This window comes from Gopherus flavomarginatus, chromosome 7, assembly GCF_025201925.1.
Source record: "Gopherus flavomarginatus isolate rGopFla2 chromosome 7, rGopFla2.mat.asm, whole genome shotgun sequence".
NCBI classification, from domain to species: Eukaryota; Metazoa; Chordata; order Testudines; family Testudinidae; genus Gopherus; species Gopherus flavomarginatus.
The window spans coordinates 2,174,592-2,200,167 of NC_066623.1; the positions used below are offsets into that span (position 1 = coordinate 2,174,592).

General features: G+C 47.9%; 1 protein-coding gene across 1 annotated transcript; it reads left to right on the forward strand.

Annotated features, from left to right (window-relative positions):
* The first annotated feature begins 6,508 nt into the window (after positions 1-6,508).
* LOC127055212 (ovomucoid-like) lies at positions 6,509-23,060 on the forward strand. Its single transcript, XM_050961924.1, has 7 exons — positions 6,509-6,566; positions 10,297-10,319; positions 12,364-12,479; positions 12,695-12,765; positions 20,559-20,587; positions 21,195-21,310; positions 22,922-23,060. The coding sequence occupies exons 1-7, from the start codon at positions 6,509-6,511 to the stop codon at positions 23,058-23,060; spliced, it is 552 nt and encodes a 183-aa protein (XP_050817881.1).
* The last annotated feature ends 2,516 nt before the right edge of the window (positions 23,061-25,576 follow it).

The following is a 25,576-nucleotide window of genomic DNA, read 5'->3' on the forward strand; positions in this document are numbered from 1 at the left end:
GGTGACTTGCCTGCCTGGTGCAAAGGCTGTGGATCTCTCGAGACATCTAGGTAGACTTATGTGCAGTGCTGGGGAGGAGCCAGTGGTGGTGGTTCATGTAGGTACCAATGACATAGGGAAGGATAGGAGAGAGGTCCTGGAGGGCAAATTTAGGCTACTAGGTAAATCCAGGACCTTCTTGGTAGCATTCTCAGAAATGCTTCTAGTTCCACGTGCAGAGGTGGTTAGACAGGCAGAACTGCAGGGTCTCAATGCAAGGATGAGACGATGGTGTAGGGAGGAGAGATTTAGATTTATTAGGAACTGACGAAATGTTTGGGAAAGGGAGAGCCTATACAAGAAGGGTGAGATCCACTGAAACCAAAATGGAACCAGATTGTTGCCACTTAAAATTAAAAAGCTCGTAGAGCAGTTTTTAAACTAAGGGCTGAGGGAAAGCCAACAGGTCCAGAGAAGCATGTGGTTCGCACAGGAGGAAGATCTGCTAATGGAGATTGTCTGTGTCCTAGTAAGGAGGAGAGGATGGAAGATGATAAAATACAGGTAGGATCTGATTGGAAACAGTCAAATGAAAAAAAAGTCTCATTTAATTACATCATGAAATGGGAGATAGCTAAAAAGTGACAAGTTGGAGCAGCTAGTCCTGGAGCCCACAAAAGGAGAAGCAATTCTTGATTTAGTCCTAAGTGGAGCACAGGATCAGGTCCAAGACGTGAAAACAGCTGGACCACTTGGTAATAGTGACCATAGGATAATTAAATTTAACATCCCTGTGGCAGGGAAAACACCACAGCAGCCCAACACTGTAGCATTTAATTTCAGAAAGGGGAACTACACAAAAATGTGGAGGTTAGTTAAAGAGAAATTAAAAGGTCTGGTGCCAAAAGTCAAATCCCTGCAAGCTGCATGGAAACTGTTTAAAGACACCATAATAGAGGTTCAACTTAAATGTATACCCCAAATTAAAAAACATAGTAAGAGAACCAAAAAAGAGCCACTGTGGTTAAACAACAAAGTAAGAGAAGCAGTGAGAGGCAAAAAGACATCCCTTGAAAAGTGGAAGTTAAATCCTAGTGAGGAAAATAGAAAGGAGCATAAACTCTGGCAAATGAAATGTAAAATATAATTAGGAAGGCCAAAAAAGAACTTGAATAACAGCTAGCCAAAGCCTCAAAAAGTAATAGCAAACATTTTTTAAGTACATGAGAAACAGGAAGCCTGCTAAACAATCAGTGAGGTAATTGGACAATTGAGATGCTGAAGGAGCACTCGAGGACGATAAGGACATTGCAGAGAAATGAAATGAATTCTTTGCATTGGTCTTCATGGCTGAGGATGTGAGGAAGATTCCCAAACCTGAGCCCTTCTTTTTAGGTGACAAATCTGAGGAACTGTCCCAGACTGAAGTGTCATTAGAGGAGCTTTTGGAAAAAATTGATAAACTAAACAGTAAAAAGTCACCAGGACCAGATGTTATTCACCCAAGAGTTCTGAAGGAACTCAGATGTGAAATTACAGGACTACTAACTATAGTCTGTAACCTATCATTTAAATCAGCTTCTGTACCAAATGACTGGAGGATAGCTAATGTGGTGCCAATTTTTTAAAAGAGCTCAAGAGGTGATCCTGGCAATGACAGGCCAGTAAGCCTGACTTCTGTATTGGGCAAACTGGTTGAAACTATGGTAAAGAACAAAACTGTCAGACATGTAGATGAACATAATTTGTTGGGGAAGGATCAACATGGTGTTTGTAAAGGGAAATCAGGCCTCACCAATCCACTAAAACTCTCTGAGGGGTCAAGAAGCATTTGGACAAGGGGGATCCAGTGGATATAGTGTATTTAGATTTTCAGAAAGCCTTTGACAAGGTCCCTCACCAAAGGCTCTTAAGCAAAGTAAGCTGTCATGGGATAAGAGAGAAGGTTCTCTCATGGATTGGTAACTGGTTAAAAGATAGGAAACAAAGGGTAGGAATAAATGGTCAGTTTTCAGACTGGAGAGAGGTAAATAGTGGTGTCCAATAGGGATCTGTTCTGGGACCAGTCCTATTCAACATGTTCATAAATGATCTGGAAAAAGGGGTAAACAGTGAGGTGGCAACATTTGCAGATGATACAAAACTACTCAAGATAGTTAAGTCCCAGGCAGACTGTGAAGAGCTACAAAAGGATCTCTCAAACCTGAATGACTGGGCAACAAAATGGCAGATGAAATTCAACGTTGATACATGCAAAGTAATGCACATTGGAAAATATAATCCCAACTATACATATAAAATGATGGGGTCTAAATTAGCTGTTATGATTCAAGAAAGATATTGGAGTCACTGGACAGTTCTCTGAAAACACCCACTCAATGTGCAGTGGCTGTCAAAAAAGAACATAACATAAGAACGGCCATACTAGGTCAGACCAAAGGTCCATCCAGCCCAGTATCCTGTCTGCTGACAGGGGCTAATGCCAGGTTCCCCAGAGGGAGTGAACCTAACAGGTAATGATCAAGTGATCTCTCTCCTGCCATCCATCTCCACCCTCTGACAAACAGAGGCCAGGGACACTATTCCTTACCCATCCTGGCTAATAGCCCTAATGGACTTAACCTCCATGAATTTATCCAGTTCTCTTTTAAACCCCGTTACAGTCCTCGTCTTCACAACCTCCCCAGGCAGGGAGTTCCACAGGTTGACTGTGCACTGTGTGAAGAAGAACTTCCTTTTATTTGTTTTAAACCTGCTGCCCATTAATTTAATTTGGTTGCCCCTAGTTCCAATATTATGGGAATAAGTAAATAACTTTTCCTTATTCACTTTCTCCACATCACTCATGATTTTATATACCTCTATTATATCCCCACTTAGTCTCCTCTTTTCCAAGCTGAAGAGTCCTAGCCTCTTTAATCTTTCCTCGTATGGGACTCATTCTAAACCCCTAATCATTTTAGTTGTCCTTCTCTGAACCTTTTCTAATGCCAGTATATCTTTTTTGACATGAGGAGACCACATCTGTATGCAGTATTCCAGATGTGGGCATACCATTGATTTAACAAAGAAATTCCTATGTACCAGGTTTGTGATTCCAAGGGGAACCTCCGACACACTGCAAACCAAATGCACTGCTTCAGGTCAAATATACAAACAGATTTATTAACTATAGAGGTAGAGTTACATGATTATAAGTCAAAGCAGAACAAGTCAGATTTGGTCGTATGAAATTAAAGCAAAACGCATTCTCAGCTGATCTTGACACTTTCAGTGTCCGTACAAACTTAGATGCTTCTCACCACAGGCTGCTGGTTGCTCTTCAGCCACGCTCTCCTTTCATCAGCTCTTCAGTCGCTTGGTGGTGCTGGTGTCTGCAGATGTAGGTGGAAGAGAGAGAACATGGCAAAAAGTCTCTCCCTTTTATCGTGTCTTTTCTTTCCTCTTGGCTTTGCCTCCCCACTCCCTTCAGTGTCAGGTGAGCATCACCTCATCGCAGCTCCAAACTGCCCAGAGGAAGGGGGTGACTCCCTCCAGGGTCTAACAGATAATTTGTTGCTGCCTGAGCCAGTGTCCGTTGTTCCTGTGAGGCTGGGCTGGATTTGTCCCATCCAGGTGTGAGCTGCCTCTCTGCTCTTGGAGAGTGTTTGCCTGGGCTTGCTTTAAGCCATGAGGATACATTTTCAGCCTCATAACTGACATACAAGAAATTATAACCTATAATCTCACTGTAACAATTACTCTATCATCCCTATAACAACGATGCTCAGTGCATTATGAGACGTCCAAAGACACCCAACATGACAAACTTTGCGTTGGACACCACACAATCATTTTATGAAGATGAACATAGGTGGGGAAGGGTGTTCCGCCAAAGTACAGAGCGTCACAGCATCCTCATCAATTATTGGGAGTGGAACACATCCACTCTGATTAATTGGCCCTGTCAACGCTGGTTCTCCACTTGTAAGGTAACTCCCTTCTCTTCATGTGTCAGTATATTTATGCTTGTATCTGTAATTTTCACTCCATGCATCTGAAGAAGTGGGTTTTTTTACCCATGAAAGCTTATGCCCAAATAAATCTGTTTGTCTTTAAAGGTGCCATCAAACACCTTATTGTTTTTCTCAGCAAGTTCGTAGATGACACAAAGCTGTGAGGGGAGGTAGATATGCTGCAGGGCAGGGATAGGGTCCAGAGTGACCTAGACAAATTGGAAGATTGGGCCAAAAGAAAGCTGATGAGGTTCAACAAGGTCAAGTGCAGAGTCCTGCACTTAGGACGTAAGAATCCCATGCACTGCTACAGGCTGGGAACCAACTGGCTAAGCAGCAGTTCTGCAGAAAAGGACCTGGGGATTACAGTGGACGAGAAGCTGGATATGAGTCAGGAATGTACTTTTGTTGCCAAGAGGTAAACAGCATATTGGGCTGTATTAGTAGGAGGATTGCCAACAGATCGAGGGAAGTGATTATTCCCCTCTGTTGGGCACTGGTGAGGCCACATCTGGAGTATTACATCCAGTTTTGGTCCCCTCACTACAGAGAAGATGTGGACAAATTGGAGATAGTCCAGTGGAGGGCAACAAACATGATCAGGGAGCTGCGGCACATGACTTACAAGGAAAGGCTGAGGGAACTGGGATTGTTTAGTCTGCAGAAGAGAAGAGTGAGGGGGGATTTGATAGCTGCTTTCAACTACCTGAAGGGGGGTTCCAAAGAGGATGGATCTAGAATGTTCTCAGTGGTACCTGATGACAGAACAAGGAGTAATGGTCTCAAGTTGCAGTGGGGGAGGTTTAGGTTGGATATTAGGAAACACTATTTCACTGGAGGGTGATGAAGCACTGGAATGGGTTCCCTAGGGAGATGGTGGAATCTCTTTCCTCAGAGGTTTTTAAGGCCTGGCTTAACAAAGCCCTGGCTGAGATGGTTCAGTTGAGTTGGTCCTACTCTGAGCAGGGGGTTGGACTAGATACCTCCGGAGGTCCCTTCCAACCCTGATATTCTATGATTCTATGACCAGATGCCGAGGGAGGGAAGCAGTGGTAGGAACGACCCAGGGAAGGTAGCTCCCAGGGCCCCTCCTGGAGGGCCAAATGCTGCTGCCATTCCAAGGGCCCTGGGTTGGAGCCCGGTGGAGTGAGTGCACCAGAGCTCCTCTGGCACTGCCCCACTAGGGAGTGGACACTAACCACTAGTCTCCTCAGAACACTGGGGCCCCCATGAAAGCTCTCCAAACCAGACATGGGGCCCAGGCCTCCTTGTCGGGGAGGGAGGTGTACACGGCTAGTCCTTCTTTTTCCCCTTGGAGCATGTGTGGCCATGTGGAGCCACACTGTGCAACATCCCCTGCCCAGCTTTGTTTCTCCCAATACCCCATGACCCAGAGACCCATGAGTTGCTCACTCCATCCATCACCTACAGGGGACACCAGGGACTGTGGTGTCCCTTTGATTGGGATCAGTGCCGTGCTGATTGGTTTGGTCCTAAATAGCTCTCAGCTGCACGTGAGGTTGCCCAGAATCATTCAGGGCTGGGCCTTAAGTCAACACTGGGTTACACCTGTCCCACAAAGTGGCCCAGCAGACTGAAGCACAGGGCTGAGTCGCTGGGCTGCTCAGGAGGTGCAGACCCAAAGGCAAGAGCATCTCCTGAAAGCCGGCTGGCTCGAGAGAAGATGCTGATGGGATTTTCTCAAGTCTGGCTGAGCAGGGAGCTGGGCACAGAGTCAGAGCCTCCCCTGAGTTCTGGCAGCTTAAAGGCGCGGCGCCATCGCAAAGCCGCCTTAACAATGGATTCGCTGGGCACAGTAAAATCTCCCCTGTGCTCGGGGATCTCCAGCTGCAAAATCAATTCCTGGGTCCCCCCAGCACTGTAGCTGCCACAGGGCGCACAGCTGGGGAAAGGGACAGAACCAAGATCCTGGAATCTCACGACTTTGGAAACGGCTGCTTGGGGTCACAGGCCAGTGGAATGAGTTAGACCTTCCCTCTCGCTCCTCTAAGCTAAGCCAGGCACTGACTGAGGGCAGAACAGTTTCAAGATCAGGACAGCACGGCAGTCGCTTACGGTCAGCTTTACCCCCTGCTGCTGGGACCTACTGCAGAGTCTGGCCGAAAGAGGCTGGTAACACGGTAAATGTCAGGTGCTTTCTTGGGTCTGCCATTAATGTGCAGCATGACCAATATGTTTTGCACTCGCAGTCAAGACAATCAGGAATATCCAGGTTGGGTGCCCATGTGCCCCATGGTGAGCACTCAGCCCACATAACTACTCAATCATTCACCAAATCAAGGGTGTGACTTGTAACCTCCTTCAACTTATCCTGGAATCTTGTTGAGGAGGAAACATTGTTCACAGCTTGGCATTTCCCTTGAGAGCTTTGCATCCGGTTGCCAGAATTGTGAGTGACTATTTTGGATGATGTCACATCTCCGACACCCTATATATAGTGGGGCTCTGTCTGTGGGTTTTCTGACGGAGCAGAGCACCAAGAGCCCAGTGCAGACCAGAGAGACGCCTCCGCCATGAAGATAACAGGGGCCATTCTGCTCTTCGCTCTGGCACTTTGCTGCTTCTACTCAGGTGAGTCATTTTGGCTGTAGCCTGTGCTGAGCCCTGCCCTGATACCTCTGCCCCCTCGAAAGGTGGTGGCCAGCCTCACTCTGATCTATACAGGGGTTCGCACATCCCCACAGGGGCTGATTCCAGGAGCTCTAACCTCCCTGCACGGATCCCAGAGCTCGGAAGGGCTGTTCCCGGGGTTCTCTCTGGGCTGGGATGTCACTGACTCTGTCAGAAACCGAGGCAGCTGAAAAGAGTCACAGCCCCTAGAAACCAAACATCCATGGACTCCCCGTTCTTTTTGAATTTCCTCTCATCTACGCTTCTGGTTGTTTTCTGATTATTTTGTTGAGGTTGAGGAGATTGGCAGTAAAATTCTTGATCTAGTTGTTTAAATAATTTTAATCCTGTCATTGTTTATTATGAAACACAAAGAGGCCATCAGCTAGGGTGACCAGATGTTCCAATTTTATAGATTTCATGCATGCATCCGATGAAGTGGATATTCACCCACGAAAGCTCATGCTCCAATACGTTTGTTAGTCTATAAGGTGCCACAGAACTCTTTGGCGATTTTATAGGGACACTCCCAATATTCGGGGCTTATTCTTATATAGAAGCCTATTTCCCCTCCCCTTCCCCTGATTTTTCACAGTTTTTATCTGGTCATTCTACCATCAGGAGTCAAAAATTCCCACCCTAGATCACACCAGGCTCCCATCTACCCAATCTCAGTTTCCAACACTAGCCTGCGCCAGTGTATTTAGAGCAACATACAAGGCCCTCGGCAGTTCTGAAAGAAGCTTCCCACAGCAAAAATTTCTTCTTACCTTCTATTACTTAGGAGTTGCTTCATGCCCTGAATTAATTCAATTCAATGATACTTCATTAGCATGACAAGATCTATGGCATTGCCAAAGTAGAAAGCAGAGGATTTAGATCCTCTCCAAACACTTGCTTTTTTGGTTAAATCCCTACCTTGTAACGCTGAATGATCCCATTGTCCATAGCTCCTTAATACAGATAATCTTCACTTGGGGGGGCTGATATCTTAGTCAATTGGATACAGATTCATTAACAGAGTCAGACCTATTCAGAATGAAACATTTCAATAGAATTGAGTAATTGCTGATGTAATTCTGTGCTATGCTTAACTCTGAAGAGAAGCTCAAATAATGGAGAGAGAGAGAGTGAGTCAAAAGCTGCTGAGATTTTTATGGCTGCCCTTGAGATCCTGGATTCTGCAAAACAGCTGCTGAGACAGAACCTTTAGTGTTCTGGGATCTTTCAGACAGTCAGTGAATGGACCAGGCAGCCTATTGTGGGGTACATGGCGGAGTGTGCCGTGTTATGTTCACACCATCCAAACGGATGTTAGAGTAAAATGTAAGACTCTCTTTCTGGATGCTTGTAATATAATATGACATGATTTCTCAGAATCCAGAACCCTAACATACAAGAACCCGAAACACAGAGAGAGACCAAGCAGGCTGTTCCCGAAGACAGCGAGGCACAATTCAATCCCTATTGTTGTAGGTTGGCTCTTTGAAAATTAACTGCTGAAGACCCAGATCACAAGTTTCCCAACAGAGCCCCTAATGAGCAGGATCCAGAAGCAGAACCAGGAAACCCCTCACACTTAAAGAGATCTCAGGGAACAAAAAAGACATCCGAAGTGGTGTCCAGTGTCAGGGGCCAGCACCAGACAGACAGTGTCAATGAATGGACCAGACAGCCTATTGAGAACAGGTGAACCGAATGACAGAAAAGTGGCTGTGGTATGAAATGCAATACTCCATAACTGGCTTTTTAAAGCAAAGTGTGACAGACCCAAACCAGTGGAGTACAGGAGTCTGGTAGAGAGCAAAGTATACTGGTCACTGGATGAGTTTTCTGTTCCCTGAGTCACCAGAGCAGGGGCTGCACTAGAGTAATCAGGAACCTTCTAGAACCAATTAAGACAGACAGGCTGATTAGAACACCTGCAGCCAATCAAGGCAGGCTAATCAGGGCACCTGGGTTTAAAAAGGAGCTCGCTCCAGTCAGGTGAGGAAGAGCCAGAGGAGAGGAAGTGTGTGTGAGGAGCTGGGAGCAAGAGGCACCAGGAGCTGAGAGTGAGAGGCTGTGCTGCTGGAGGACTGAGAAGTACAAGCGTTATCAGACACCAGGAGGAAGGTCCTGTGGTGAGGATAAAGAAGATGTTTGGAGGAGGCCATGGGGAAGTAGCCCAGGGAGTTGTAGCTGTCATGCAGCTGTTACAAGAGACACTATAGACAGCTGCAATCCACAGGGCCCTGGGCTGGAACCTGGAGTAGAAGGTGGGCCTTGGTTCCCCCCAAACCTCCCAACTCCCCATCAGAGACACAGGAGAAGTTGACCCAGACTGTGGGGAAGATCACTGAGGTGAGCAAATCTGCCAATAAGCGCAGGACCCACCAAGATAGAGGAGGAACTTTGTCACAAAAGCCATTAACCACTTTTGTTGTGGATAGTTTTGGGGCTAATCCTGCTTCTACTGATGTCAATGGACATTTTTTGGCCTCTGTTGGCTGGATGTAGTTTTGAAAGAACAGCAGGATATTATGGAGCTGGCAGCTAACAGAGTGATTTCTTCAGCTCAAGTGACAGGGGCCTGTGTTTCAAACGCTTAAGATGAGATCAACATGTGGGCGTTGTTTTATTATAGGTGGCTTAAGACAGCCATGATCCCGCTATATGATTGAACTGTTCCCCCATGAAACTCCAAAGAAAGAAAGAAAGAGATATTTCATTGCATTTTTATGATTAAGTCTTGCTGACAACAGGAATGTTTTCTGAACCCTTTCACTGAATTGAGTGGATACCTTCATCCAGAAAGAGAAGGGTTAAAACAAATAGCCCTGAGATCTTGTCAGAAGTTCCTGGAAAAGTAGGAAACGCCCCACCTCCCCCAAAGGCGAGGGTGAGATCCTGTAGAGGAGACACCTGCTGTCACGGAGTGTGGGGGAGTCGGAGCCCTGCACCCCCATTTCCTGCGATTCACTGGGACTCTCAGCCAGCCAGTAAAACAGAAGGTTTATTGGATGACAGGAACATGGTCCCAAGCAGGGCTAGTAGGTATACTCAGGACCCCTCAGTCAAGTCCTTCTAGGGGGCAGGGAGCTTAGACCCCAGTACTGGGGCTCCCTCTGTTTCCCCAGCCAGCTCCGCACTGAAACTCTCCAGCCCCTCCTCTGCCTTTTTCTCTTTCCCAGGCCAGGAGGTCATCTGATCTCTTTGTTCCCCAATATCTTCAATTGGCAACTTTGCAGCGAAGAGGCCCAGGCCATCAGTTCCCAGGAGACAGGGTGTCGGCCATTCTCTGCCCAGACACCATCACACTAGCCCTCTCGGGCTCTACAACAATCACACACCCTTCTCCCACCACCTAGTTACTTATAAAGGCATAGGGGAAACTGAATACACAGTATTCAGAGAAAACATTAAGAACATTCTCACATTGTCACACCTGCCTAGAGTAGGATCACTATGGAAAGTCTCAAGAACGTTTGCCTCTTCCTCCGTTCCTCCTTTGCGATCTCAGCTCAGTTAATACAGTTGGTACAAGAGCTGACATCCTCAATGGCACAACCCCGTACCAGACCATTTGAAAAGGCTCGGTATAAAAATAGAGAGAGAGACTTGGTCAGACCTAGGGACATCAATAACCCCAGCACCAGGATGGGAGAGAGAATCTGAAACAGTCTCATTCTGTCTGTATGTTTTGTTCCAGATGCTGCTGGCCAGGCTGGTACGGTAAGTCAAACTCTCCCTGTTAGTTAATAATCACTTTCCCCAGTCTCTGGTTTGTAGCATCACAGGGACCATGATCTCTGGGTTAGAAACATACGAGAGCACATGACTCAGAGCAGAAACCGACTCTACCCCGTGCCCTAGCAAGGGAAAGTAAATTGCCGGGGCTGAGAACCCCTGGGTACATCTACACTGGAACAAAAAACCCAGGGCCCGGCCATGGCTGGACTGGATCAGCTGACTCAAGCTTGGGGGCTTGGGCTGCAGGGCTAAAAATTGCTGTGTAGACGTTCGTGCTCTGGGACCCTCCCCCCTCGTAGGGTAACAAAGGTCAGGCTCCAGCCCAAGCCCAAATGTCTACATAGCAATTGCACAGTCCGAGCCCAAGTCAGCTGACCTGAGCTAGCCCGGGGTGTCTCATTGCTGAGTAGACATAAACCATGTGGTCAGGGTGATGGATTCCATACGCTACTGTACGGGGCAGTCTGTGATGGGCCTGGGGGAGACACACAGAGCAACTGAGAAAGAACAGAGGAGGTGACAGTGTGACAAGAGCATGAGGAGTTTTATATTTGAGCATCAGCTGCCTGTGGAGATGCTTCTGAACCTGCATCATATTTATAGAGTGTGAGTGAAAGAGCATCTCTTAGACTAGGGTGTGACAGTCTGTACCCCTATGTTCACCCCTTTTACAAGAGTATGATAAATTTTGTACAAAGTATACCTTGTGAGGTATCATTTGAAAACTCATAACGTGCTGAACATTATAGTCCTGTTAAATATGTGAGGCAACTTTGTATGTAAAGTTATAAGAATCTACTGTATAAGACATGTTCCCAGTCTGGGGAAACAGCTGTAACTCAGAGACAAAAGACAAACTGACACCTCAGCCAGGTCTCAACGTAATCAAACAGATCATCATGTGGTTACATGGCCATTCTTTGGCAGGAAAAGAGTTGTGAGAGAGAAATTTACTTGTTGACAAATGAACAACTGGAAGTTCCCATCCCCACAAACTTTGTTGCATCAACCGCAGCTGGAGATGATGCTCAAAGAAGAGGGGAAAATATAAGAATGGGGAACAAATGGCCCACGTTACTCCTCCCTTTCTCTGTCCCCACGACATCACCAACACCTGAAGGACAAGGAAAGTAACACGGGACTGGGAGAGGGGTCCTGGTGGAAAAGACAGCCAGTAAGATTGCTGAAGCATTTTGTGAGAGAGACCTTTCACTTTGAATTCACTTAGCTTGATAAGTCAGGCATTAGTGGCATTTTGCTTTTATTTTCTCGTAGCCAATTCTGACTTTAATGCCTCATTACTTATAATCTCTTAAAATCTATCTTTCTATAGTTAAAACACTTGTTCTATTGTTTTATCTAAATCAGTGTGTTTGGATTGAAGTGTTTGGAAAACTCCATTTGCAACAATAGGATTTGTGCATTTCATTTTCTATTAATAAACTTTATATGAGCTTGTATTGTCCAGGAGGGGCTGGGCAGTACAAGACACACATTTCTAGGGGAAAGTCTGGGACTGGAAGTTTCCTGCTGTTTCCCTGCAGTGTAATTCAAGAATGGCTGGCTAAAGCACTCATACCATACAGCTCAGGGTAATTTACATGCTGGAAGCTGTGTGTGAGCAGGAACAGGAGTGGTTGCTTTCATAGCAAAGCAGTGTAAAAGGCATCCCAGGTTGGAGAACTGAGGAGACACAGCTGTTCTTCAGTCCAGATTGTACCCTGGGTAATGTCAGATTAGCATCTGATGCCTACGGAGATGCCCCTTCACTCACAGAGCATGTGCCTTGGGTTCAGAAACGTCTCTTACACCAGGGAGAAGGACTCAGCTCCTCCTGGCAGCAAGAGGGGAACTGGGAAGTTGGTTAATCAGAACGTCAGTAGAGACAAGGGACAGGATTAGGTACTGCGAGCTCCCAGGGTCCTCTGTGTTCAGAGAATGCCCAGCCCCGTGGATGAATGGGGGCGTCGGGGCACTACTGAAATGCAGACAATAACTCTAACAGCAATACTAATGTTCTTCGTAGGGTTTCTGCAGTGAGTACGAGGAGCCTCCAGAAATATGCCCCACGGAATACAACCCTGTTTGTGGCACTGATGGGGAAACATACAGCAACAAATGCTTCTTTTGCGCAGCAGTCTAGTAAGTAACAGAATAAATGGCCCATTAACAAAAACTAAAATACAATTGTGAGGTAACTCAAGGCCCTGCCGGCGCCCATGTCTTTACCGCCTAGAGGCTGGGTCGACTTCCTCAGCTCTGGTTAATGTGACATACTGGGGCCTTGACAGATGCTTTGCTCTCATTGTCCATAGCGGTTGCAGCCCTCAGTTCTGTGTCTCTCTCTTTCCCTCTAGTGAAAACCTTGGAAGTCTTTGCTTTGCGCACTATGGAGAATGCGAGTCACATGAGAAGGCCAAACAAAAAGGTGACCTTTAGCACTCAGTTCCCACTGACAGTTCCCCGCCCGGAGTCCCGTTATGTCTCATCCACAGTTCCAGGCCTCTAAGAGCATCGCTGACTCCCTACCTGTCTGTGCAATAAAGCAAACTCAGCAGAATTCGTTGCCTCAGTGGTTTTTTCCCCTTTCAGCAGGGGGCTCTGCTCTCCTGTGTCTCACACGGGCTCTCCCCAGCTTACAGACCGGAGTTAAGGAGAACACAAAGTGCAGTACCAAGTCACAGGCATTAAGGGAGCTACAGACTGGCAATTATTCTATCACCTCCTGCCATGGCTTTTCCTACAGGATAAATCAATACACAAACCCCAGACACATTCCCTGTAGCTGACTCCCTTCCAGACCTGCGTGTTCTCCATAGACCAGAACATGAGACTATGAGCAAAACCCCAATAAAAGACCTTTGCCTGGTGTCATGATGTTGCCTCTGGCAAAACACAACTGAGAGTATCAAGTCAGGACAAATTGCTCAGAGCAGGGCAGTCACAGCCCAAGGCTGAGTTTCCTTTACTATTAAGGCACCAAACCAGCCAAACAGAGAGGACTTTGGTCTCACCCCACTGGCTAACCACAAGTCACCACTAGGACCACTCCTCATGGGGACGAATGGTTATGAAAACCAAAATCCCAGTAAAAGAAAAAAGATTCTCTTGATTCCAAAGGACCAAGCTCCAGACTCAGGTCAATATACAAGTCAGATCTTACCCACAAATCACGCTGTTGCCAATCCTTCAGAATCTAAAATCTAAAGGTTTATTCATAAAAAGAAAGAAAGAAAAGGTGAGAGGTAGAACTGGATAAATGGAATCAATTCCATGCAGTGATGGCAAAGTTCTTAGTTCAGGCTTGTAGCAGTGATGGAGTAAACTGCAGGTTCAAATCAAGTCTCTGGAGTACATACCCCGCTGGGATGGGTCATTTAGTCCTTTGTTCAGAGTTCAGTTTGTAGCAAGGTTCCCCCAGAGGTAAGAAGTAGGATTGAAGACAAGATAGAGATGAGGCATCAGCCTTATATAGGCTCTTCCAGGTGTAAGAACCTCTCTGTTCTTACTGTGGAAAATTAAAGCAAGCACTGCTACAAGCCTGAACTAAGAACTTTGCCATCACTGTATGTAATTGATTCCATTTAGCCAGTTCTAGCTCTCATCTCTTTTTCCTTTTATGAATAAACCTTTAGATTTTAAAGGATTGGCAACAGCGTGATTTGTGGGTAAGATCTGATTTGTATAGTGACGTGGGTCTGGGGCTTGATCCTTTGGGATTAAGAGAACGGTTTTCTTTTACTGGGGTGTTGGTTTTCATAACCATTCATCCCCAGGATGAGTGGCACTGGTGGTGATACTGGGAGACTGGAGTGTCTAAGGAAATTGCTTGTGTGACTTGTGGTTAGCCAGTGGGGTGAGATCAAAGTCCTCTTTGTCTGGCTGATTTGATTTACCTTAGAGGTGGAGAAACCCCAGCCTTGGGCTGTAACTGCTCTGTTTAAGCAATTGGTCCTGAACTGGCACTCTCAGTTGGGTCCCACCAGAACCGCTAGGGCTGGAGCACATCTGCCTCCTCTCAATGGGTCAATTGTGTAGCTGATGGTCCTTAATGGGCCATCAAGCAGGCTAGGCAGAGCTAACACCAACTTGTCTGGGATTGTCTCCCAGAAGTACAGCACAAAGTTGAAATACACAGTATAGAGCTATGTAAGCGAGACTCGCCGGGGCTCGACCCTCCCAGATGAGGAGGGGAGCCACACCGGCCTCGACTTGTCGTCTGCGGGTCTCGGTTCCCGGGACTGTCGCCCACCACGCGGGTAGTCGGTCCCTGCGGATAGGACTGGGCAATGGCACAGTCAACGGGGGCCCGGCCCTTGGTTCGGGCGGGCACCAACACACAGTTAATTAGGAGCTCAGGCCGCCTGCTGCAAGGCTGAGCAACAATATACAGTCAGTCCGGGGCTCAGACCCTCTGCTGCAGGGCTGAGTAACAATACACAGATATCCCAGCTCTGGCCCTTTGGTTCAGGGGCAGGCTGGCAGGAGTGCGGGTTGCTCGGGCCCTTTGGGACAGGGCCGAGCAGTGGCACAGTCAGAGGGGGCCCAGCCCTTGGTTCAGGTGGGGCACCAGTTACACAGTTACAGAGGCTCTCTTGAGTCAGGGTTGAGCAAACACACAGTAGGCCTAATGGCCTCCCCAAGGCCAGGGGAGGGGGTTTCTGCCACCCGTGGACGGGTGGCAGGGGGAATGCAGGCCCTTCCACTCCACTGCGTTCCAGCCCGGGGCCCTAGTAGTGGTGATCACCGCTGCAGGTGGTCAGTGGGGATCCTGACCGCAACACACTGCCATGGGTATCGAGAGGTCTGCAGCCTGACTCGGGTCGGCTGCTCCCAGGCTACTTCCAGTATCTCCCTCCGAGCCTACGTGGTTCGTGGGATCAGCTTCAGGGACGTCCCACCACATCGGCTCCTCCCGGCCAGGGCTGGGCGGCAGGTCCAGCAGCTCTTCTGGGAAGTCCGGCCAGGCCTGTTCCGGGGGGTCCTTGGGGCCGCAACAAGGGCGGGATGGCTCCAGCCGCTCCTCAGCGTAGCGGGCGTGGGGCGGCTCCTCGGCGTAGTGGGCGCGGGGCGGCTCCGGCGGCTCCTCGGCGTAGCGGGCGCGGGGCGGCTCCTCCGCGTAGCGGGCGCGGGGCGGCTCCGGCGGCTCCTCGGCGTAGCGGGCGCGGGGCGGCTCCTCGGCGTAGCGGGCGCGGGGCGGCTCCTCCGCGTAGCGGGCGCGGGGCGGCTCCGGCGGCTCCTCGGCGTAGCGGGCGCGGGGCGGCTCCTCGGCGTAGCGGGCGCGGGGCGGCTCCTCGGCGTAGCGGGCGCGGGGCGGCTCCGGCAGCTCCTCGTCGTAGTGGGGAAGTTCTGGCCAGTCCGGACACCGGCCTGCGGCCTCAGCAGCTTCCCAGTCAGGAGCTCCCACGGACAGATCTGCTCCTGACGGTGGCTGGGCTCCAACTGAGGGCTGAGGGCCGGCTTTTATCCTTCCAGGTCGCCACTTGACCCTCTGGGGGGCGGGACTTCTGCTTAGAGGCCCCACCCCTCTGGATGATTGACGGGGCTCGACCCTCCCGGATGAGGAGGGGAGCCACACCGCCTCGTTACAAGCTAATACTCATAACTTCAACTACAAAATGATACAGACAGCATAATCATAACCAGCAACCCATAACCTGGTCTTAGACATCTTATATGACCCCCCTTTACATAAGATTTGGTGCCACTACAGGACCTTGGTTGCAAACCATGTTCTATATGGTCCCAGATTATATCAATAACATCACAGGGGGCTAGATACACGTTACATTCCTTAAACTCCTTTAAACTCAAGCCCAAAACACCCCCAGACAAAAACAAAACTGCTTTACAAAATATTTGTGTTAATGCAAGGAGTAAATAACACTTCCTTATTTCCTTTCTCCACACATGTAAAGCAGTCGTGTCAGTACAGGAATAAATAGCCCATCAATAAACACAAAAAGCATAGACAGTTGTGCAGGAACTCAGGTTCACGGCCGTTCTCACCAGTATTTAGACTCAAGGAACAATTTGGTATTTTCTCTAATTTCAAAATGTTTCATTTTGATTTTGACCTTTTGAAAAAATTGTTTTAAAATATGTGGCAATGAAATAAAGGAAGTTTTGAAATGGAAAGTCATTTCTCAATGAAAAATCAGAACTCATCATTTTGACAACGTCAATAGCGCTTTTTCCATAACGAAATTTCACATACACAATTCCTTATTGAAAACCATTTCCTCAAAATGTTTCTGACCAGTCTGTAGCCTACGTAGCAACTGTCTGACTCTCACTCCTCACAGGTAGGCCCAAGAGCGCAGCATTAATTCATCCCTGTAATGGGGACCTTTGCAGATGTTTTGACCTCTTTGCCCTCGAAGATTCCAGCGCTGAGTCAGTTCTGTATCGTTGCCTTTCCTGGTAGGGCAAGGGGCGGAAACCTAGGCTTTGAGTATGGCAGAGAAAGCTGAGTTTTCCATGGGACAGAGTGCTGAAAGGAAGCTGAATCCATTTTGCTTTCACGTTCCACCCACAGATCCCTACATGGAGACAAGTTCTCTGCTCATCCTCCATTTCAGGGCCAGCTCCCCTGTTAGCAACTGTCTCACTCCATCTGCTTGGTCAGTAAAACACACACAGCTGAAAACTTTCCCTGTCTGTATTTCCCTTTGCCAAGGAACGGATGCTGCTCTCCAGTGTCACATCACCTCTAAGCAGAGAGTTCTTGTGTGGCCTGGACAGAGAATAGAAAGTGCAATAGCAGGACCAGGTACGACAGGCCCCAAGAGTTATTGTACCTCCTCTTCCCCCCATCTCCTTTCCTTTCAGAGAAATCCACATGCAAACACCTAGTATGGGGCCTGCATCCATCCCTCTCAGACTCTGAGTGTAACCACCCCTACTGCAGGGTGTCCTGAGTTCTGGGGTATCCCGGCTCCACGGTATCTGACTGTCCGTGCTCCAAGCATTTCAATGGTTCGGCTGCTGCTCTCAATGGCTTCCCAAAAACACTCCTCCACTTGGTTACATGGAGCCTGTCTTTACTAGGGCTGCCAGAATAAACTGCAAGCCGCCCAAAACTGCTACTAAACTCCACAGTTCCCAGCCCAGCTCCTCGAGGCTGTCTGACACAGCAGGATTTGGGGGGTTCCTCAGGCCAGTGCCAGGAATACCTCCCTCCATCCCAGAGACCATCACACACGGGCCTGCAGGTCCCCCAGCTGGGGTCCGGCCTTTGGTCCCCTCCCCATGGCCATCTCCTTTGCCAGCCACAGGCTGCTCCCCAGCCTGGTCCTCAGGCACGCCAGGCCCAGCCCTCGGGCTGCCTGCTATATGGGCCTCATCCTTGCAGCCAGTCTGTCGTAACATTTCTTCCCAGATCTGGACCTTAGCGTCCAAAATATGGGTGTTAGCATGAAAACCTCCAAGCTTAGTTACCAGCTTGGACCTGGTAATTGCTGCCACCAGCCAGGAATTATACAGTGCCTAGCTCACTGTGGTCTCCCCAAAACCTTCCCAGGGGACCCCAAGACTCAGATGCCTTGAGTTTTACAACAAAGGGAAATAACCCCCTCCCCTTGTTTCCTTGTTACTTCCTCCCAGGCTCCTCTCCCTGGACGACCCTAGGAGATTCCCTGCTTCCAGTCCTGGAAACACAAGTACCGAGAGATCTAATCTCTCTTCCCCCTCACCAAGAGGGTATGCAAAGTCAGGCTTAGTAAATCTAACACAAAGAGATTTTCCCCCTGACTTCTTCCTCCCACCAATTCCCTGGTGAGCTGCAGACTCAATTCCCTGGAGTCCCCACTAAAGAAAAACTCCAACAGGTCTCAGAAAAAAAGCTTTATATAAAAAAGAAAGAAAAAGACATTAAAAATAGTCTCTGTATTAAGGTGACAATATACAGGGTCAATTGCTTAAAGGAAACAAATGACTAAACAGCCTTATCCAAAAAGAATACAATTTAAAACATTCCAGCAACTACACACATGTAAATACAAAAAAAACCATATAAACCTATTATCTTACTATCCTTGTACTTACAACTTGGAAACAGAAGATTAGAAAACCAGGAGATAGAAAGATCACTCTCAGAGACGAGAAAAGGAACAGACCAAGAACAAAGGACTCACACCCAAAACTTCCCTCCACCCAGATTTGAAAAAGTCTTGTTTCCTGATTGGTCCTCTGGTCAGGTGTTTCAGGTTACTTTTGCTACCCCTTTACAGGTAAAAGAACATTAACTCTTAGCTATCTGTTTATGACACGCTCCCAGCTGGCTGACATGCTGTGCCCCATGATCCCCCCGATGAGTCTCGCCATGGTTGCTGCTCTGAAAGCCCCAGCTCCTGGACCCAGCTGCACATGGGGAGTCTCGGCTTTTCTTTAAAAACGTGAGTTTCTGCCCTTGTGATTTCAGAGACAATCTGGGAAATGTCACGACTAAGGGATCAAGCACCAGCAGGCAAATCAAAATCCCCTCTGCCCCGTTTATCATCCTTATCCCAATCCTGTGATTGTGGTGTCCGGAATCATGAATTTTGAAGCCTGGGGTTGGTTATGCTGTGCTCCAGCCCTGGTCCTCCGCGGCACCTTCACCCCTTGACCACAGGCCCCGTACTGGAGGGACTATGGAGCTCTTAACCGGCTAGGCACTTAACTGGGCTGTCACGGGACCCAGTGACGAGTCAGCAGGTTCAGACCCGTATTTTCAATGGTGCAAGTCCTGAAGCCAAGAGCCAAGTCAGAGTTCAAGGGCTTTGCCTGGGGTGAGAGGAGGAGGAATCCCCAGCCCAGAAGCAGGGCCCAGTGCACCCAGACAGTTACCTGGTGTCCATCTGCTCCAGCGTTTGGAAGCGGAGAAGGGAACATCCCATCGCTTCCCCCCAGCAGCACTGGGACCATGTGGTGCCCCACATCCCTCCCAATCCTCATGGCAGAGACCTGTACCCTGAACTCAGCCATGATCTTCCTGGTGCACAAGGGGCAGAAGGGTCCCTCTGCGCGAGGTCTGTGCTGCCTTTCTCCTCATACAACACAACCACCGCTCATCCCGTGCCTCTGGATCCCAGCAGACCTATCTGCTGCCTTAGTTCGGGGCTGCCTGAGGGAGCTCTCCCTGTGCCCGTTTATGTATGGACACAGGGCTACTGGCTGCACGCTGGTGCCACGTGGCCGCTTCCCCTCCCTCCTGGGTCAGATTGAATTTCCAAGCTGCTTTTACAAAGAGATTGGCAGGGGCTTGAGGGGCTGGGCATGTGGACCCTGGAATATGCTGGTTTCTGGTGCAGGACAGCACAGCTGAATGTGACTGGGACGCAAGGTGGTGGTTCTCCGCAACCAACAGAGCCCCGGACACACCTGGTAGAACGTAAATAACCTGCTTGCTTTCCTCTGCAGGTGCGACACAATTGACAAAGGCTTACGTTGAATTCACCTGGGTATGTCAGGGCACTTTAACCTTCCCCACTAATATTTATTGCAGTCCCCAAAGGGTATTTGATACAGACACATTCTTGTCCGACTTACGAGGGAATGACGATTTGCTGTAATGGTTTGTAGCCTTAGCGACCATTTCGACAGGGATTTCATAATCCAATTGTCTATATATATGAGATCTCCTCCCTTGGGCTGCATTGAGAGAGCATCTCCAGAGCTCAGCACTAACAGACTCCAGCAGACCCACGAACCACATCCACCATGAAGACAGCAGCTGTCATTGTGTTCCTCGCTCTGGGGCTTTTCTCCAGCTTTCAGAGTGAGTAACTTTTGCTGCAGCCTGTACAGAGCTCTGTGTCTGACCCTCTAACCTTCAGCGGGGACTCGACTGTTAAAAACCAGCTCGGCCCCCACTACAGACGTTTGGGTGTCATAAGCAGGGGAAGTGGCTCATGGCAGAAACAGCCATTTCCTTTGGAAAGATGTTACTGAGGGGCAATTATGGGCTTTTACCCAAACCCCAATCTGGGAGCTTCAAACAATTGCACCTGCAATTAATTGTGCATCCTGGTGATGGTATTTCAGGTCAGACTGTGGGTGCATTACACTCAGTGTTTCTATTTGTCACAACAATTGGATGAGGGAGCAGGAAACCTTTCCATGGCCCAGTTGCTGGTTAGGAAGCTGCATGCATTATCCTAGGCAAAGGTAAATGTTGTTAACTGATTTCCCTCTGACATTTCCCTTGGTTATATTGTTTGTGTCCCTGTTTTCTTCCAGATGCTGTCGGCTATGGCTATAATGGTCAGGTGAGTCTAACTCTCACTGTGAATCTATTGTCACTTTCCTCGATCCCTGGTGTGTAGCATTATGGAGACCAGGACCTCTGGGTTAGAAAGACACAGGAACTCATGAGTCAGTATGGGAGCAGACTCTACCCCAGGCCCTAGTGAGGGAAGAGTGAATCCCTGGCCTGAGACTCCATGTGGTCAGAGTGACGGACTCCATACACAATTGGACAGGACACCATCTGTGATGGGCCTGAGGGAGTCACAAAAAGGGACTCAGAGATGGAAGTGGGAGGGGATGGTATGACAAGAGCACAAGGTTTTTCATATTTGAGGATCTGCTTCCTGAGGAGATGCTCCTTTGCTCACACACCTTGTGATGCCGGTTTGGAAGAGTCTCGTGGACCAGGGAGACGGGCTCAGCTCCTCCAGGCAGCGAGAGGGGAATTGGGAAGTCAGTTCATCAGAACCAAAGTCGAAAGAGACAAGGGACAGGATAAGATAGTGTGAGCTTGAGGGGGAGGGGTAACTGTCCCTTCCTCTGTGTTCATAGCACGCCCAACACCATGAGAATGTCAGGGCACAACTGAAATACAGACAATAACACTGATATGAATTTCACTTGTAGGGGTTCTGCAGTGAGTACCAGAGTCCTCCAACTTTCTGCACCTTGGACTATCACCCAATCTGTGGCACTGATGGCAACACATACGGCAACAAATGTGTCTTTTGTAGAGCAGTCTTGTAAGTAAATAGGATGAAATTCAATAAGGACAAATGCAAAGTGCTCCACTGAGGGTACGTCCACACTACAGCTTAAAATCGATATTAGTAAAATCGATTTTATAAAACAGGCTTTATAAAATCGATTTTACGCGTCTACACTAGGGCACATTACTTAGGTGGTGTGCGTCCATGGTCCCAGGCTACCATCTATTTCCGGAGTGGTGCACTCTGGGTAGCTCAGTAAAAGAATGGGACCAATAACTTCGATTTCCGTCCACACTAACCCTAAATTGATTTAGTAATATCGATTTTAGGGTTACTCCTTTCGTTTAGCTGGAGTACAGAAATCGATTTTAAGACCCCTTAAAATCGATTTTAAGTGCCTTATAGTGTGGACAGTTACAGCGTTAAATTGATTTAACGCTGTAGTGTGGACCTGGCCTTAGGAAGGAACAATCAATTGCACACATGCAAACTGGGCAATGACTGCCTAGGAAGGAGCACTGCAGAAAGGAATCTGGGGGTCATAGTGGACCACAAGCTAAATATGAGTCAACCGTGTAACACTGTTGCAAAGAAAGAAAACACCATTCTGGGCTGTATTAGCAGGAATGTTGTAAGCAAGACACAGAAGTAGTTCTTCTGCTCTACGCCGCCCTGATACGGCCTAACTTGGATTATTGTATCCAGTTCTGGATGCCACTTTTCAGGGAAAAAGTGGAGAAACTGAGAAAGTCCAGAGAAGAGCAACAAAAATGATGAAAGGTCTAGAAAACATGGCTTCTGTGGGAAAATTGAAAAAATTGGGTTGTTTAGTCTGGAGAAGAGGGGACACGATAACAGTTTTGAAGTACATAAAAGGTTGTTACAAGCAGGAGGGAGAAAAGTTTTAATTAACCTCTGAGGATAGGACAAGAAGCAATGGGCTTAAATTGGAGAAATGGCAGTAGTTAAGCACTCAAATAAATTGACTAGGAAGGTTGTGGGATCTACATCATTGGAGATTTTTAAGAGCAGGTTAGACAAACACCTGTCAAGGATGCTCTAGATCAGTAGTGGGCAACCTGCAGCCCACAAGCTGCCTGCGGCCCATCAGGATAATCTGACTGCAGGACGCAAGACATTGTCACTGCCCCCCACAGCTCCCAGTGGCCGCTGTTTGCCAATCCTGGCCAATGGGAGCTGTGGGAAGTGGCAGACAGCACATCCCTGCGGCCCGCCACTTCCTGCATTGGCCACTGGGAGCTGTGGGGGGCCCTGCCTACAGATGGTCAACATCAGCACAATGTCTCGTGGCCCGCAATCAGATTACCCTGAGGGACCGCATGCGGCCTGCGGCCACAGGTTGCTCACCACTAGTCTAGATCATGAGTGCAGGGGACCTGTCTAAACGACCTCTCGAGGTCCCTTCCAGTCCTATGATTCTATTATTCTACAGCAATAAATAGCCCATTAATAAAAACCAAAACACAATTGTGGTGTGAGTCAAGCCCCTGCCGGCGCCCATCTGTTTTACCTCCTAGATGCTGGGTCAACTTCCTCAATCTAATTTTTCCTGTTAGCAAATCAGCTCTGGTTAATGTGACATACTGGGGCCTTGACAGAAGGTTACCCTCATTGTCCGTTAAGGATTGCCGCCCTGAATTCTGTGTCTCTGACTTTCTCCCTAGTGAAAACCTTGGAAGTCTTTGCTTTGCATATGATGGAGAATGCTGAATCCCTGGGGATCCCGAGCGCTGATATGGAGCTGAACCCCATTTGCTTCTAGTTCCCACTCGCAGATCCTCTCATGGAGCCACATTCTCGTCTCATCCTCCATTTCCAAGGCTCCTGACAGCGTCGCTGACTATCCCCCTGCATGTCCAATAAAGCAAACTCAGCAGAATTCATTACCTCTGTGTTTTTTTCCCCTTCCCAAGGAGGGACTCTGCTCTCCTGTGTCTCACACGGGCTCTCCCCAGCTTACAGACCATAGTTAATGAGAACACAAAGTGCAAACCAGTCACAGGCATTAAATGGCTCTACCTTTGGAAGGTATTATATCACCTCCTGCCATGCCCTATCCTCCTAGAGAAATCCCTGCGCAAACCCCAGACACGTTCCCTGTATCTGACTCACTTCCAACTGAGTGTTCTCAATGAGACCATGAGCGAAGCCCCAGTAAAAGGTGCATAAAAAGGTGATGGCTGTGGGTTGGAGAGCTAAAGGGGGTGCCCTTGAGCAGACCTCGGAGGGAGCAGAGATGCAGGGATGCAGTTAACCCCAGAAATGTGACAAGCTCCACATCACAGAGCCATAGATTCATAGATCATAAGGCCATTACATCATCTAGTCTGACTTGCTGTATAACACAGGCACTACATTTCACTAGTTTCCCCTGTACCTGGCCCAGCGATGCATCTTCCGGAAAGTTGCCCAGACTGGGTCTCCAGAGATGGAGAATCCACCATTTTTTTTCTTGGAATTTGTTCCAATTGTTTGTCACATTCATTGCTAAGAATGTCCATTTAATTTCTAATTGGAATTTGTCTGCCTTTGGTTCCAGCCACTGATTCGTGTTCTGCCTTTCTCTGATTGCATAATGAGCCCTTTAGTACCAGTACTGTCTCCCTTTCAGGGTACTTACACACTGCAGTCAAGTCACTTCCCTGCTTTCTTTTCAATAAGCTAAACAGAGCAACCTTGTTAAGTCTCTCACTGCTCAGGAATTTCCTCCAGTGCTCGAGTCACACAACACTCCATCAACCTGTGGAACTCATTGCCAGAGGATGTTGTGAATGCCAAGACTATAACACAGTTCAAAAAAGAACTAGATAAGTTCATGGAGGATAGGTCCATCAATGGCTATTAGCCAGGATGGATAGGGAGGGTATCCCTAGCCTCTGTTTGCCAGAAGCTGGGAATGGGAGAAGGGGATGGATCACTTGATAATTACCCTGTTCTGTTCATTCCCTCTGGGGCTCCTGGCATTTGCCACTGTCAGAAGACAGGATACTGGGCTAGATTAACCTTTGGTCTGACCTATATGGCTGTTCTTATGTTCTTAACTCAGTTTTATGGCTCTTTTCTGCACCTCCTCCAATTTTTAAACATCTTTTTCCAAATGCAGACACCACAACTGGAGTCAATCTTCCAGTATTGGTCCCAGCAATCATAGAATCATAGGACTGGCAGGGATCTCAAGAGGTCATCTAGTCCAGTCCCCTACATTCATGGCAGGACTAAGTATTATCTAGACCATCCCTGACAGGTGTTTGTCTAACCTACTCTTAAAAATCTCCAATGATCGAGATTTCACAACCTCTCTAGGCAATTTATTTCAGTGCTTAAGTACCTTGAGACTTAGTAAGTTTTTCCTAATGTCCCATCTAAACCTCCGTTGCTGCAATTTAAGCCCATTGCTTCTTGTCCTATCCTCAGAGGTTAAGGAGAACAATTTTTCTCCCTCTTCCTTGTAACAACCTTTTATGTACTTGAAAACTGTTATCATGTCCCCTCTCAGTCTTCTCTTCTCCAGACTAAATAAACCCAGTTTTTCAAGCTTCTCTCATGGGTCACGTTGTCTAGACCTTCAATCATTTTTGTTGCTCTTCTCTGGACTTTCTCCAGTTTCTCCACATATTTCCTGAAATGTGGCACCCAGAACTGGACACAGTACCGCAGCTGAGGCCTAATCAGTGCGGAGTAGAGCGGAAAAGCTACTTCTTGTGTCTTACTTACAACACTCCTGCTAATACAGACCGGAATGGTGTTGGGTTTTTTTTGCAACACTGTTACACTGCTGACTCATATTTAGCTTTGTGGTCCTCTGTGACCCCAAAATCCCTTTCTGCAGTACTCCTTCCCAGGCAGTCATTTCCCATTTCGTATGTGTGCAACTGATTGTTCCTTCTGAAATGGAGTACTTTGCATTTGTTCTTATTGAGTTTCATTCTATTTACTATCAGAGGGGAAGCCATGTTAGTCTGGATCTGTAAAAGCAGCAAAGAGTCCTGTGGCACCTTATAGACTAACAGACATTTTGGAGCATGAGCTTTCATGGGTAAATACCCACTTCATCGGATGCAGGCGACAAAGTGGGTATTCACCCATGAAAGCTCATGCTCCAAAATGTCTGTTATATAAGGTGCCACAGGATTCTTTGCTGCTTTTATCCTATTTACTTCAGACCATTTCTCCAGTTTGTCCAGATCATTTTGAATTTTAACCCTATCCTACAAAGCACTTGCAACCCCTCCCAGCTTAGTATCATCCACAAACTTTATAAGTGTACTCTCTATGCCA